The following is a 14,109-nucleotide window of genomic DNA, read 5'->3' as shown; positions in this document are numbered from 1 at the left end:
GTTCTTGTTGTCGTTAATGTCAAAAGACTTTCCCAGGTTTATTCTTGCCACAGTTTTTGTTGTTTTCCCTTTTCCTCTAATCAGTGGAAAAATTAGTTTTGTGTAATCTTTTAAAATATTTAAAAATTATTGTCCCCCTCTGCACCAATTTCCTCCTCTATTGTTTTACTTATGATAAGGAGTGCTTAAAAGTGGGAGAAAGAGAGATGATTTATTTCAATTGAGGTCACATTTGACTACATCATTTGAAAATATGTGGGATTGTTTTAAGTCTGCTTGAAAAGAAGTGGGGTGGCTTCCCACTCACTTCAAGCATTGGTTTGCTGTGATATCTGTTGGACAAACTGGTTCAGTCTAACCTCCAAACTATGATTTTGAAAATGTAGGCTGAAGTGCATTTACAAATCTTAGTTTGGCAGCTAGTGCTAACTATATTCTGGCTTGTTTGAATGTTACTACCAAGGAAACCTGGAAATGGAGAAGGGAATCTATGCACAAGAGGGCAGAGATGGATGCCAGTGTGCGGCGTATTCCTGATCCACAAAACCATGGTTTGAAGCATCGGTCAGATCAAACCATTAATGCAAGATCTAAATGTCTAGTACTTAACCATGTAAAGTAGGAGTCTTTTGCTAAGTAACCTATTATATTCTGTTCTTGTAGCCCCACAGGATCTCATGTTGAATGGTGTAAGCAACTCATTGCTGCTACAATTTCTAGTCAGATTTCAGGTTCCGTGCCGTCAGATAACGTATCCAGAGAATACCGGGTAAGTCTCTTTATTTATTCATTTACTGTATGCATTTGATGCCATATTAAGTCCTTGCTCCAAATAAGATACACGAGGGAATGGGAAGCAAGAATAACGCTTTGAATATAACATTTATCTTTCTGTTTTCTGAGAGGTCAAGATGGTAACATGAAATGATAAGATTTCATATGTGAAGCTGTTATTCTTGAATAGCTCTGTTAGTGCTATTTGAAATCTAAAATTGCTGCTTAGTTTGGGTGTTTGATGTGATTGATTGTGAGAAAATACTTTTTACTTCATCTTTCTGCCTTGCTCTTTTGATTAAAAAAAAGCAAATCACCATGTATTCTTCAAGTAAAGCAGTCAAATCAAGATTTATCATCTTCCATTTAACGCAAAATTAAGTAATTTACCAGTGTTCTCTGGATTAAGAAGGCAGTAGATTCTCTTTAGAACTCCTTAAATTCCTGTGAATAGGAGAGAGTAATTGAGCCTATGCCCAAAGATGAATCTGTTGAACCATGCTTGGTCATGGTCTATTTAAAAATTCCCCTCATAAGTGCCTCTCTCGTTGTAGACAAAGTCAGCATATTTTGCTCAGAATTCCTGTAATGTGTAGCTACAAATTGTAATACTGGACCATGGTTGCTGCCTTGGATAAAGGAATGTGGCAAGTTTGGCATTATAGCTGTTGTCTTGCCCTGTAGAATCTTGAGTTTTTAGAGCTTGGAATCAAATGCACTGGAAAGTTCTGATGTAGCCCTCAAGAGCAGACTATTTTTATTTTAACATCTCTCTGTTTCTTGGCAAACCTTACACATAGTTTAAAAGGGAGGGACCTTTTAAAGCCAGCACAGTCAACTGTAGCTCACTGAGCCACTTAACAGTCAGCACTCCCTGCATTGGGTCAAATTGTTGACGGCAGGTGTATCTGGAATAAATATAGCAAAACCCTGCATTGGTATAGAGGCTGCTGCCTACCTGCGTGAAAAGTGAAGATTGCTGCAGCTGAGATTCTTGTAAGAAAAGCAGGTCTCTGTAAAGTTGTGAGGAAGGTATAATAGGCTCTTGCCCTGTTATTGAGTCATCCTTTTTTGTGATTACTCTTTGGATAAGTAGATGGAGTTCTGACCCACTTTTTTTCTTGTCACCCAGTACAATTTAGACAGCCATATTATTCTTATGGTTTGTGTCATTGGATTCCTGCTGCCATGGGCTTCAGTAGATATCTTGAGCTCCCACAGAGCAGGACTGTCTCCTTCCTTTTCATCTGTCTTACTCCAAGCGTGGGAAGATAATGTGTGCTGTTAGCTTAGGTGCTTGTTGCCCACGTGTAAGCGTGGCTTGAAGGAGGCATTTGTTTCCTATGATTTAAGAAGGCTAAATAGGACAAAAAGAATTAAGTAGGCATGATTTATAGTTTAATATGTTTTCACATCTAGGAAATTATCAGGATTAAAAATTCCACTTCTCATAATTGAACTGTAGCTCACTGAGATGTAATTTGGTGTCAGTTAAGCATATTTAAATTCAGACAGGGATTAAGTGCTTGGTTCCAGTTCGTCTTAAACACTAACAAAAAGGTTATTATGTACACATAGCTTGTAAATTATTAGTTAATTTAGGGGTGGCAAACCCTGCACGCAGGCTTGATCTGGCCCACCAGCCACCACACCAGTTTGCTGCTGGCAGTGACAACACTAGCAGCGTTGAATCAAGCACCTCTCTTCCTGCCACCATTGCTAGCAGATTGGAGCGTTCCTTCCTGTTTCCAGAGCACGTTGATCTCGTACCAGGTGGTGGCGGCCCACAGCTCCTCTGCTTATCTGAATTTCCACCCCATCCCCGCTTGAGTCGAGAGGGAAAATTCGGACTTCCATACTCCAGCAGAAGGGGGTGGTTTTCTCTCATGTTGCAGCATTGGGTGCTGCAGAGGAAAATTGGACTCTCTCCACTCTAAGAGCGGGGAGTGGGCAATGGGGAGGAAAATCGGATCCCTCCCTCTCCCTGTCTTCTCTTCCAAAAAAAACAGCCTGTTCTTCCAAACCATTGTATTCAAAGTGGTGGTAGCTCTCGTGCGTGTGCTGTATGTGTGGTGCTCTGGTGTGTTACATGTGTGGTTTGCCTGAGGGTGTTGAGTGGCCCCACCCAGCATGGTATGTTGGAAAGTTTGCTCTCTGGCAGTGCAGCTCTTGGGCTGAAAGAGGTTCACTGCCCCTGATTTAATTATGGGTGGTCTGACGATTTCAGTTCCATACACTTTGTGAGAACAGTATGTGTAGAAGCAATGGGAACATCCAGATGTCCCCATCAAAGCCTATAACGTTTTTCTCACTGTCACTGAAATTAAAACCTTTTTAAAAAATCGGACAAATAATTGTGTGATCTTGATGGCTACTTAAACATTATTACAACGCCTTCTGACAGAATATCCCACCCTTTGGATTTGTTTATGTCACCTGCTATACTGCAACAGCCTCAAGAGTTTCTTGATTTGTTTTGTTTACCCTATCCTGGAGTTAATCAGCATGGCTGAAACTAAATGAAAATAAGAAAAATGCCACCTGTATACTTAGGGCTTTATGATTCACTTCTGTTTAATCATGGCATAAGTAATCATGTAAACAATAACATGATCATTTGTATACTTCTAGAAACATGAGGCTGTAAAAAATCATATGTGGTATTGCCCAAATGTAGGATTTGAATGCATGACTTGTTGGATAATATCTGTATTTTAACTAACAGGTGTACAGGAGGCCTACTATAAGGGTAAGAATACATGTGACTATTGGCAAGTCAGCCTCTTACCTGTTTGTGTTTTTGTGCTGTGTTGAGAACTCAGTGTGCTCTACTTCATTAATGGTTGCTTTAAACCAGTTGGGCCATCTTGCTATGCAGTGCAGCAGCTTGTTTGCCATAGAAATGTTTTATGTACATTACAATGTTTTCACGAGCAATAGAAGCCAGTGTGTGAGAGTGCAGTATATTTACGGTATGTTGGAAGTGCATGGCACTAACTTAAGTTTTATTATATTAATTGTGACAAAATGGGCCCTCTCAAATGACGCTTCCATATTCTGGACTACAGAGTACTGTATTTACCAGCCTTAATGCTTTCTGTGTACTATAGGCATTGGAATGAGTCTAAGAAAAAGCAATATATCTTAGTCTATCCTACTTAAATAAGATTTCAATTCATGCCAGCAATGATGCAGATGTTCCCTTAATTGCTAGACTTTTAATGCAAAATTCCAAATGCGTGATCCAAGTTAGATGCCACTGCAGTGACCTACTTCTTTGTCCCTGAATTGCTAAAATGTGTCATCCAGTGTTAATTCTGGATTTTAAAAAACATGTACGGTTTTTGTTGCCTTCAGTTTCAAAGCAGCAAAGCACATAGAAGGGCAGGAAAGTTTAAGATCAGGGCGGAGAAATGGTTGGTTCCTGAGCTCCCCCATTCCCCACAGACAGCTTTGACATGTGGGTGGGGTTGCCCACCTGTCAATCAGTTGATGTCACCATGATGTCCTGTAATTTAACTTCAAACGAAAGAATAAGAAGTGCACACTTAGCTGAAGCCAGACTGCAAATGAAAAATGTTCAGTCACAGTTGTGGCTTCAATTGAGCCTAAGTTACAAAGGAAGAATGCAAACCCCACGCGCTCCAGGGATTGACTCTACTCAAGAGCTCTGGTTGGGAGCTCCTGAGTAGAATCAATTCTTGCTGGGCTTGTATTTAGTGCTAAATTTAAAATCTGCCAAACGCAAGCCCTGCTTGGAAGGGAGCAGCCAGGAGCGCACTCTCAGCTGTTCTTTTGCAGCTGCAGCTTTACTTGCCCCACACCTGATGTCAGGTGTGGGGCAGGTGACCATGGCTTGGTGGGAAATGGCCTCTCGGGCCAAATTAGGACTCCTGCCAGGTTTAATTTTGCCTGCAAGCCAGGGGTTGACCATGCTTGTTATAGAAATTGTTTCCAAGGATAACTTTATGCTGTTTTCTTCCTGCTGAAAATCTCCCTCCCTGCTCCATTGCTTTGTACATTGAGACAGAACATAGAACAGCCACCTGCCTAGCCTCCTGTGGTGAATAAAAATAAACTCTGAGTAAACAGACAGGGAAGCTTTTGAAAACCAATAATTTGTCTCTGTACACTTGTGTGTCATGAAGAGCTAATACACGTTCTTGTTCCAGCAACGTTTGAGGGCTTGTTTGCAAGGCTGGCATAGAACCTGGTATTGCTGACAGATCCACCTCCACTGAAACCCAGCCTGTTTCTCTTGTTGGCTACTTTTTGGTCATCCCTCCAGCCTCCATATTGGCAATGCTTTCAAAGGACTGTAGAATATTAGCACATGTAGCATAATTGTAGCTTCCTTCCAGCCACTGTGCACTCATAGCAAAATGAAAGGAAGTGGAAGTTAAGTCCTTACTTTGCCACCTTCTCAAAAAAAGGAAGAGCGGGTTATTGCCTGCTTTGCTTCTCTTACCAAGAGGTTTATAATGTAAAAATGTTATCTTGCTCTTTAGCTGAAAAGACTCCCAGAATGCTTACGCTTAACTTCATTAAACTGTTATCTATTCAATAATTGGGATGCACAGAGGCCTAATATACAGAAGCAAATTGAAATTAAGGGACAACGTAAAAATAGTTACAGTTAAAATGATGTGTAAAGTTTTTACTGCTAAATACTATGGTAGCTCTTTTACACTTTGCATTGCTTCAGCCTTCTCTTCCTGATTTTTGCATCTGATTGTTTGGAATTAAATGATCTTCCTTCTCAGCTCCTTTTTTAGGGACTGCCACACCTTCTCCTGCAGTACAATGCAAGTGCGCCTGTGTTCTTCAGCCATATTCCTGATGTGGTGAAGACTTATTTTGAAGTATCACCCTTCTCTTTATAAATGAAAGTTAAAAGATGTTGGAAATCATCTGAAAGTTTGGCTATTAGCATTTCTTAGGTCACCTGAACATTACTTTGTGATGTAAGAGGAATTATTGAAAAGAATATTGTGGAACTTACCCAGCTGCATTGTTTCGTTCCAAAATTTGGCCCAGTAAAGTACTACCTTGCTTTGTTAGAGCCGTGTATGCATATTATGTTTGGCAGTAAGCCTATTTGCACTTAGGGATGCGCTGGAATGTCAAACTTTAGTGTCTCGCTCAGGTTTGCCTTCATTGGAATATATATACATAAATATAAGAAAATATGCAGCCTTTCAGAGTGAACCTAAGACTGAAATGAAGTGTTATGCATAAATATTGTTTCTGGGTCAACATAGTTATAATCCCCAAGGAGCTTGTGTTTTTTGGAGGGAAAGCAGGAAATCAATCTTGTATTTAAGTACATGCCTGGGTCACCAGAAATTCCATGCAGGCAAGTGAGCGGGCAAAGGAGAGGCAGACTGTTCTGTCCCTCCTTTGCCAGCTCGCTCTGCTTCCATGCTAGCTGCAGAGGAAGTGAAGCCACTTTCTCCGCAGCCAGCCACAGAAGCCAAGCAAGCTGGCAGAGGAAGGACAGAGTGATCCATCCCTCCTCTGCTAGCCCACTGCTTTTCTGTGCCAGGCATGCCTGAATCAAACCTCCATCCCACATGCCATGCCTAGAAATAGGATGGGTTTGTGGCAAAGGAACAGAGTGGTTCATATCTTTATTAGCAGCCTGTTGCACTTTTCTGCTGAATGCACAAAGGACGAAGCCCCCTTTCTGTGTGTCCAGCACAGACATGAAGCTTGCAGGTAGCAGAGTCATTGATAACTCCATTCCTGTACCGTTTCTTTGCTGGACACACAGTAGGCAAAGCCTCTTCCTCCTCACTTAGCATAGAAACTAGACAGGCCAATGGAGGAGGTGGAGGCAGGGAGCATTCCATGCCTCCTCAGCCAGCCTGCTGCTTTTCCAGTTTATAGTATTTTTTACTTGTAGGCAGGGCTGGCAGAGTGCTTTATACATCCTCCACCAGTCCCTTTTATGAGTAAAAAGCAGGCAAGTTAAAAAAAAAAAAAAAAGGAAGCTGGTAACTTTGGGGCTTGATTTATTGGGCTGCAGTAAATTCAGCTTTGGGGGTTTGACACAAGATATTGCCTGTTCAAATAATGTGTTCCTCCCATTCACCAGTTGTGACCTGGAGCTTACCTGGGCTTAAAAGCAATCTTATAAAGGAAGCTGTTAACCAGCTGTCTCTATACAAAGCAAATGTAAAAGTATCATGGGCTTCTATGAAGTCTGTGAAGTGCAGAGACTTTGAAGGGCTCCTCCTTAAATGTTTATGGAAATGGGACAAATGTAAAGAAATGGACTCTTTAAATATTTTGGTAGATTATGTTCTTCATGACCCATTTGACTGGTAGAAAAATATTTCAAGCAATGAAATCTTAAGAAATGATGTATCAGAAATGGTTACAACCTGATCCTAATGTTTTTTGCTGGCATATCAACTGCACCAACAACATAATATCACGGTTTGTGCTAATGGGCAAATCTTCAAATGGGACCACTACATTCTTACTAGCACTTTAACTGTGTTCATATTTCACTGAGGACAAAAATATTTGATTGTTTTATCTTCAGATAATTGCATGGGTTCTTTCTCTGCTACAGTAGTCTGCTACAATCCGTTTCCACTGTTATGTTAAGCATGTGGCCTACTTTATACTCTGCATATTGTCTTTGCTGTTTTAAAGATTGCTTGTTCCAAAAAGACAGTACATACTTTGTGTTCTTTGGTACCCGGGCTCACTCTTGGGCGGATAGTAATGCACACAGTCCAGTTCATCCCAATTTTTTGTTTTAAAAAATGACTGGATCTAATAGGTGCCAAAGTCTATGCTTAATGTACTTGATTTATGCAAGGTACGAAAAAGCTTACGAAATAAGTTACTGTTGAAGTATCTACTGTCTCTATTTGTAAAATTCTCTCCTTTCACCTGTTATGTGCATGTTTTTTCTTCTCTTACTTCTGCTTGCCCACTGCTGCATCATGCAATTCAGGAGATTCAGGATGGACACAATGGCTATCCTTCTGGCGCAGAAGTTGATCAGGTGGCAAATTTTACTCATCTTTTGTCCTCTAACTATATAGTGTGTCACTGTGGATATTGGAGATATGAAACTTCTCGTTTTTGTTACCTACTCTCCAAAAGTTTGAGAATAGATTGTAAAATGTTTTTCTGTGCTTATAAAAATTCATGCTTCTAGAGCCCTCTCTCCTTTGGATTTAGGATTCATAACACATAAACACAGCCTATTGTCCATTAAAGCTAATGGATAGTTTAAAGCAGTGTCATGTCTTGAGACACATATCAGAGTATACCTATGATTTCCTCCATGTGCACTGCTAAATTTGTAGTTCCTTGGATTCATTTTAAAATACTAAAAGTGATGGCCACAGCCCTACCACTTCCAGTGCTGTACAGAGGTCAGGCTGCAGAAGGCAATCACTCCAGTTGATGGGTACAGACTATCCCTTGATCATCCACTGTAAGTAGCACACATTTCCAGACATATCCCATTGCACCAGGCTTTGGAGTGGTAATCCAAGCACCTGTTGACCTAGGCCATATTGCCTCCTCCACCTTCAGTTTAGGCGATTCACACTAGGAACAAAAGTAAGATCCACAAGGTAGAGCAACTAGCACAATCCAGTGAAGACATTGGTTTGGGGCCATTGCAGCTGCACTGCAGAGGACAACATATGCTTCCTTCCTTTCTCTCTTGGCACTCAACAACAGCAGCTTGGTAGTGTGGGTGCTGGGTACACTGCATCCCTGTGCTTTCCAACTGCTGTCAAAGTAGGAGAGAGCAGGAAGTCACAATTTCTTGGTGTTTCTTAAGTAACCTCTTCATATGCAGACTGCTTCACTATAAATAAGGTTAGTACGTTCAAACAGAATTAAAATGAGACACTCCTTATTTCAACATATTGCCCAACATTTGAAGAAGTACTTAAGGTGTGTGAAGGGATTTGGGTTTGTTTGTTTTTTAATTTAAATACCTGGAACCCCCTTTCTTCCTTGCCATATTCTGCTTCTCAAAGTTACTCTGATTGCAAAAGCAGTCTGCCATGGAGGGAGGGGGGCTTTTGTTCACGGTAACTCAAGGTCAAAATCCCCTTGGCCAGGAAGAGCTGATTGAACAGTTCTTTGCATCTTTGCATTCTGGTCACAAAGTCCAAATTTAGATCACATTCACACCATACATTTATTCCCTTATTATTTCACTTCAGTCATGGTTTCTCCCCCCCCCCAAAGAATCAAATGAAGTGTAGCTTGTGAAGGGTGCTGAGAATTGTCAGGAGAGCACTATTCTTCTGATAGAGCTACAATTTCCAGAGTTCTCTGGGAAGAGGGACTGACTGTTAAACCACTCTGTTGATTGTAGCTCTGCAAGGGGAATAGGAGTCTCCTAACAACTCCCAATACCCTTGACAAACTACATTTCCCAGGATTCTTTGAGGGAAGTCATGACTGTTTAAAGTTGAATGATAGTGGAATAAATATACAGTGTGAATGTGGCCATAGACAAAGTAAAAAAAATAGAATAGTATCCAAGTCCACAAAAAATATTTTTATATAAAATTAATGGTGTTGATTAAAAATAGTTTAAGAAGTTAGCATTTAACCCATTAATGGGCTACCTAAAACATTAAAATATTACAATTTATATATATATATATAAATTTTTTATCCAGCCTTCCTTGCAAAGGAGCCCACTATGGCAATGTACTTAACATGTTGTTATTCAGTGAGTCTTAACATTTTCTATTGACTGAATTCAGAAAAATAAAGTGTAACTTTGAAACAGATCTTAAACAAATTCATTGAGTGAAGTAATGCGCATAGATTTACGACGAGACCAGTGGAACTGAATCTGATTTAGCAGGGACTGTTTGTAATTAAAATCTGATTAAAATCTACATTTTAAATATGCAGTTATTTATTATTTATTTATTTAGTTAGTTAGTTTAATTTATATACCGCCCTAAGCCCGAAGGCTCTCTGGGCGGTGTACAAAAAGATAAAAACAAGCACAATATATAAATACAATAAATACAATAATAATAATAATAATAATAACAATAATAAAAAACAATAATGAACCAAACAACATCCAAAATACGGAAATGCTGTTTAAAATACACTTTAAAATGCCTGGGAGTATAAAAAGGTTTTCACCTGGCGCCGAAAAGATAGTAGCGTCGGCGCCAGGCACACCTCATCAGGGAGACTGTTCCACAGTTCGGGGGCCACTACTGAAAAGGCCCTGGTTCTAGTCATCACCCTCCGAGCCTCTCGATGGGATGGTACTCGGAGGAGGGCCTTAGATGTTGAGCGTAGTGTACGGCTAGGTTCATATTGGGAGAGGCGTTCCACCAGGTATTGCGGTCCCATGCCATGTAGGGCTTTATAGGTCAAAACCAGCACTTTGAATCTAGCCTGGAAACAAATAGGAAGCCAGTGCAGACAGGCCAGAACAGGTGTTATATGAGCGGACCTTCTGGTCTGCGTCAACAATCTGGCCGCTGCATTCTGGACTAGCTGTAGTTTCCGAACAGTCTTCAAGGGCAGCCTGTGATGCGTCCTTCCCTGGCTCTCCCTGTCAGGTTCCTACCTGCTCGTGGTTACTGCCTGTCTCTAGGCACCACCAGGGACTCCACCAGTCCGGACCGCACTCTCTTATGGTTTACCTATCCGCTCTAGCACAGATCTCAACAGATCCCCCTGCTAGGCAACCACCAGTAACATCCCAATACTAGTATTCCCAGAGACTCTGAATACTGGTATTGTTATTCTCTTCACCGCTGCCACCATTTGTTACAGTTCCCCTTCAGCCTTGGTCATTACCTTACCCTCCCTTCTGGTCTGTGAAACTCCAGCCAAGGATCAGGCCTTTGGTAAACCAAATTAAGTATTTATTAAAGATAACAAAGCTAACAAGATTAACAAGATTTCTTCTTAAGGCACATAAGCATATGGTTTTACTCAATACTAATCCGAACTCCACCTCCCTCCTGGTAAACAACTCTCTAAACCCCACCAAGCAATCCACTCTTTCTCTTCTCCCCCCCCCCCCGATTCCACTCTCACTCTTCCTTTTATACATTCAGCCATTTTAAACACTCAGCCAATCATCTCGCATTCTACTGCCCATTCACTCCCCCTCCTCTTTCACTCCACTTACCATGTATCTTCTAAAACAACAACACTTACCATATATACATTAATATAGGAACATCCCACAGCCCCACGTAGAGCGCGTTGCAGTAGTCCAATCTAGAAGTTACCAGAGCATGAACAACTGAAGCGAGGTCGTCACTGTCCAGATAGGGACGTAGCTGGGCTACCAATCGAAGATGGTAAAAAGCATTCCGTGCCACCGAGGCCACCTGGGCCTCAAGAGACAGGGAAGGATCGAAAAGAACTCCCAAGCTACGAACCTGTTCCTTCAAGGGGAGTGTAACCCCATCAAGAACAGGATGAACATCCACCATCTGAGCAGAGAAGGCACTCACCAACAGCGTCTCAGTCTTGTCTGGATTGAGCTTCAGTCTGTTAGCTCCCATCCAGTCCATTATCGCGGTCAGGCAACGGTTTAGCATGTTAACAGCCTCACCTGAGGAGGATGAAAAGGAGAAATAGAGCTGCGTGTCATCAGCATACTGATGACAACGCAGCCCAAAACTCCTGATGACGCACCCAGCGGCTTCATGTAGATGTTGAAAAGCATGGGGGACAGTACCGATCCCTGCGGGACTCCACAATGGAGAGTCCAGGGTATCGAGCAATGTTCCCCAAGCACTACCTTCTGGTGGCGACCCACCAAGTAGGAGCGGAGCCACTGCCAAGCAGTACCCCCAACTCCCAACTCCGTGAGTCTTCCCAGAAGGATACCATGGTCGATGGTATCAAAAGCAGCTGAGAGATCAAGGAGAATCAACAGAGTCACACTCCCCCTGTCCCTCTCCCGACAAAGGTCATCGTACAGGGCGACCAAGGCTGTTTCGGTGCCAAAACCGGGCCTAAAACCGGATTGAAATGGATCAAGATAATCAGTGTCACCCAAGAGACCATGGAGCTGGCCGGCAACCACCCGTTCCAGTACCTTGCCCAAGAACGGAACATTCGCCACAGGTCTATAGTTGTTCAGGTTATCTGGGTCCAAAGAGGATTTCTTCAGGAGTGGTCTCACTATCGCCTCTTTTAGGCAGTCAGGGACCACTCCCTCTCTCAAAGAGGCGTTTATTATCTCCTTGGCCCAGCCGGCGGTTCCGGTCCTGCCAGCTTTCACCAGCCAAGAGGGGCAAGTGTCCAGAACAGATGTGGTCGCCTGCACCAGTCCAAGGATCTTGTCAACATCCTCAAGCTGTACAGACTGAAACTCATCCAATAAATAAGGACAAGACCGCGTTCTGGATGCTTCGTTGGAACTCACTGTCATAACATTGGAGTCTAAGTCCTGGCGAATGCATGCGATCTTATCCTGGAAGTGCCTTGCGAACTCATCACAGCGGGCTACAGATGAATCCATAATATCCCAAGGGCCAGAATGTAAAAGCCCTCGTACAATTTTAAAGAGCTCCGCCGGGCGGGAGAGAGATGCCTTAATTGTGGCAGCAAAATATCTCTTTTTTGCTGCCCTCACCGCTACTATATACCGCTTAGAAGAAGCACTTACCAAAGCATAATTGCATTCGTCAGGAGTTCGCCTCCATCTGCACTCAAGCCTCCTCCTCTCTTGCTTCATCACTCTCAGCTCCACGGTATACCATGGAGCTGTATGAGCTCTACATAGGAGGGGGCGCATGGGAGCGATCGTGTCAGTTAATGAATCAGTAAGTTAATTGCAGCAGTTAATATAGTATGTAGAATAGGTAGTATAAATCACAGTATGCCAGATGCCATATTAAGTATTTCACATCTAAATTTGTTAATGTCAAGTGATAAATTGGCCGATTTCTTCAAAAGAATCCACCAGGCTCCTACTAGGGCAGTATTGCACAGAAACACACACAGGTCCCATCAACATCACTTGGACAGATGGGAAGTCAACTGTTAGAAAGTTTGCAGTATTAATCCTGGCTTGTAAATCAGAAATGCAGCAGAGGTTGTGGTGGACACCTCTAAGTGTTACTTATAAAATTAACCAGATGTTTGTACATGCCAGAACTTAAAATGTTGCAGATTTCACCCTGAAACCTTACTGTGAAATAAGTTACGGTCACAAAAAAGCATCTGGGTATGAACAGTCTGCACTATATTTTCTCTAAAAATAGTATCAGTCAGGGGCAAACACAAGCCATGAGCATAAACCAGAGCTTGGAAAAGTTACTTTTTTGAACTACAACCCCCATCAGCCCCAGCCAGCATGGGCACTGGATGGGGCTGATGGGAGTTGTAGTTCAAAAAAGTAACTTTTCCAAGCTCTGGCATAAACTAAAAATTTGAATGTAGAGTCCCATTGAAACATCAAGCCATTTGGTTGATCTTATTATGTGGTGGAAAACAGTTTACAATCTGATGTATAGAATCTTCAGTTCTTGTAAATGCATTAGTCAGACCGACATGTGCACAACCAGTATTTCATCAAACTGCTATTATGTTTTCAGTGCTTGCACAAGGGACACTTGATGCCCCTGGGCTGCAGAATGCCCTTTGCTACAGAGGACAGGGAAGATAATCCACAGGTCCTCGAACAGAGTCCTGAGGGCCAAAGGCGCAGTTCTCTTCCACTATCATACGTGCAGTAGAAGGCAGCTATAGGAATGATAAGTTTTTAAGTAAGCAGAGCAGAAATCTGAACAGCTCCATTCAGCAAGACATATGCAGGGATTGGAGTGTTTTAAAAATGGAAGAGAATAAAAGCAGGACACACCATCAGATTGCAGAAAACGAAACGGACTACACCAAATGTTCAATAAAAATATTTATTTATTTATAGTTATCTGACACATTTCAACTCTGTATGGCTGGTCAACCTCTGTATTTCTTTATAGGGAACACTTCTTTCTTCAGACAGTACTCTAGTGGCCAGTAATATAGTTTGCCTCACTAAATGACTCCCTCTTGCCTCCATAGGGGGTTTGTAATAAAGCTCGCTAGCATCGCCACGCAGTAATGGAATAGATGGTCACTCATATTATATACAAATATTATATATTCAGTATATTGTTTTGTACATTACATATCTGCTGTGTACAAAATAAAAACCGAGACATGCCATGAAAGTGTGGAATATCTATTTTTTACAATTTGACACTTGTTTGCCTTATGTGAAATTTTGACCAAATGATTTACCATACCTTAATTAATTCTGGGAGAGCTGCCAAGAGCCTCCATTGACAGATTAAGCCCTACATC

At 41.8% G+C, this 14,109-nt stretch overlaps 1 protein-coding gene across 9 annotated transcripts in view; it reads left to right on the top strand.

Annotated features, from left to right (window-relative positions):
* MTMR1 (myotubularin related protein 1) overlaps positions 1-14,109 on the top strand; it is a 60,171-nt gene that overhangs the window by 3,415 nt on the left and 42,647 nt on the right. For 6 of the 9 annotated variants that reach the window (XM_061598932.1, XM_061598935.1, XM_061598938.1 and 3 more), the window contains exons 2-4: positions 664-769; positions 3,500-3,523; positions 7,745-7,795. In XM_061598932.1, coding sequence (XP_061454916.1) covers positions 664-769; positions 3,500-3,523; positions 7,745-7,795 — 181 coding nt within the window. The remainder of the gene's footprint in view (positions 1-663; positions 770-3,499; positions 3,524-7,744; positions 7,796-14,109) is intronic. The other 3 variants (XM_061598934.1, XM_061598937.1, XM_061598939.1) reach the window with 3 other exon arrangements.

Source organism: Rhineura floridana, chromosome 16, assembly GCF_030035675.1.
Source record: "Rhineura floridana isolate rRhiFlo1 chromosome 16, rRhiFlo1.hap2, whole genome shotgun sequence".
Lineage (NCBI taxonomy): Eukaryota > Metazoa > Chordata > Lepidosauria > Squamata > Rhineuridae > Rhineura > Rhineura floridana.
This window is presented reverse-complemented; position numbering and strand designations above follow the sequence as displayed.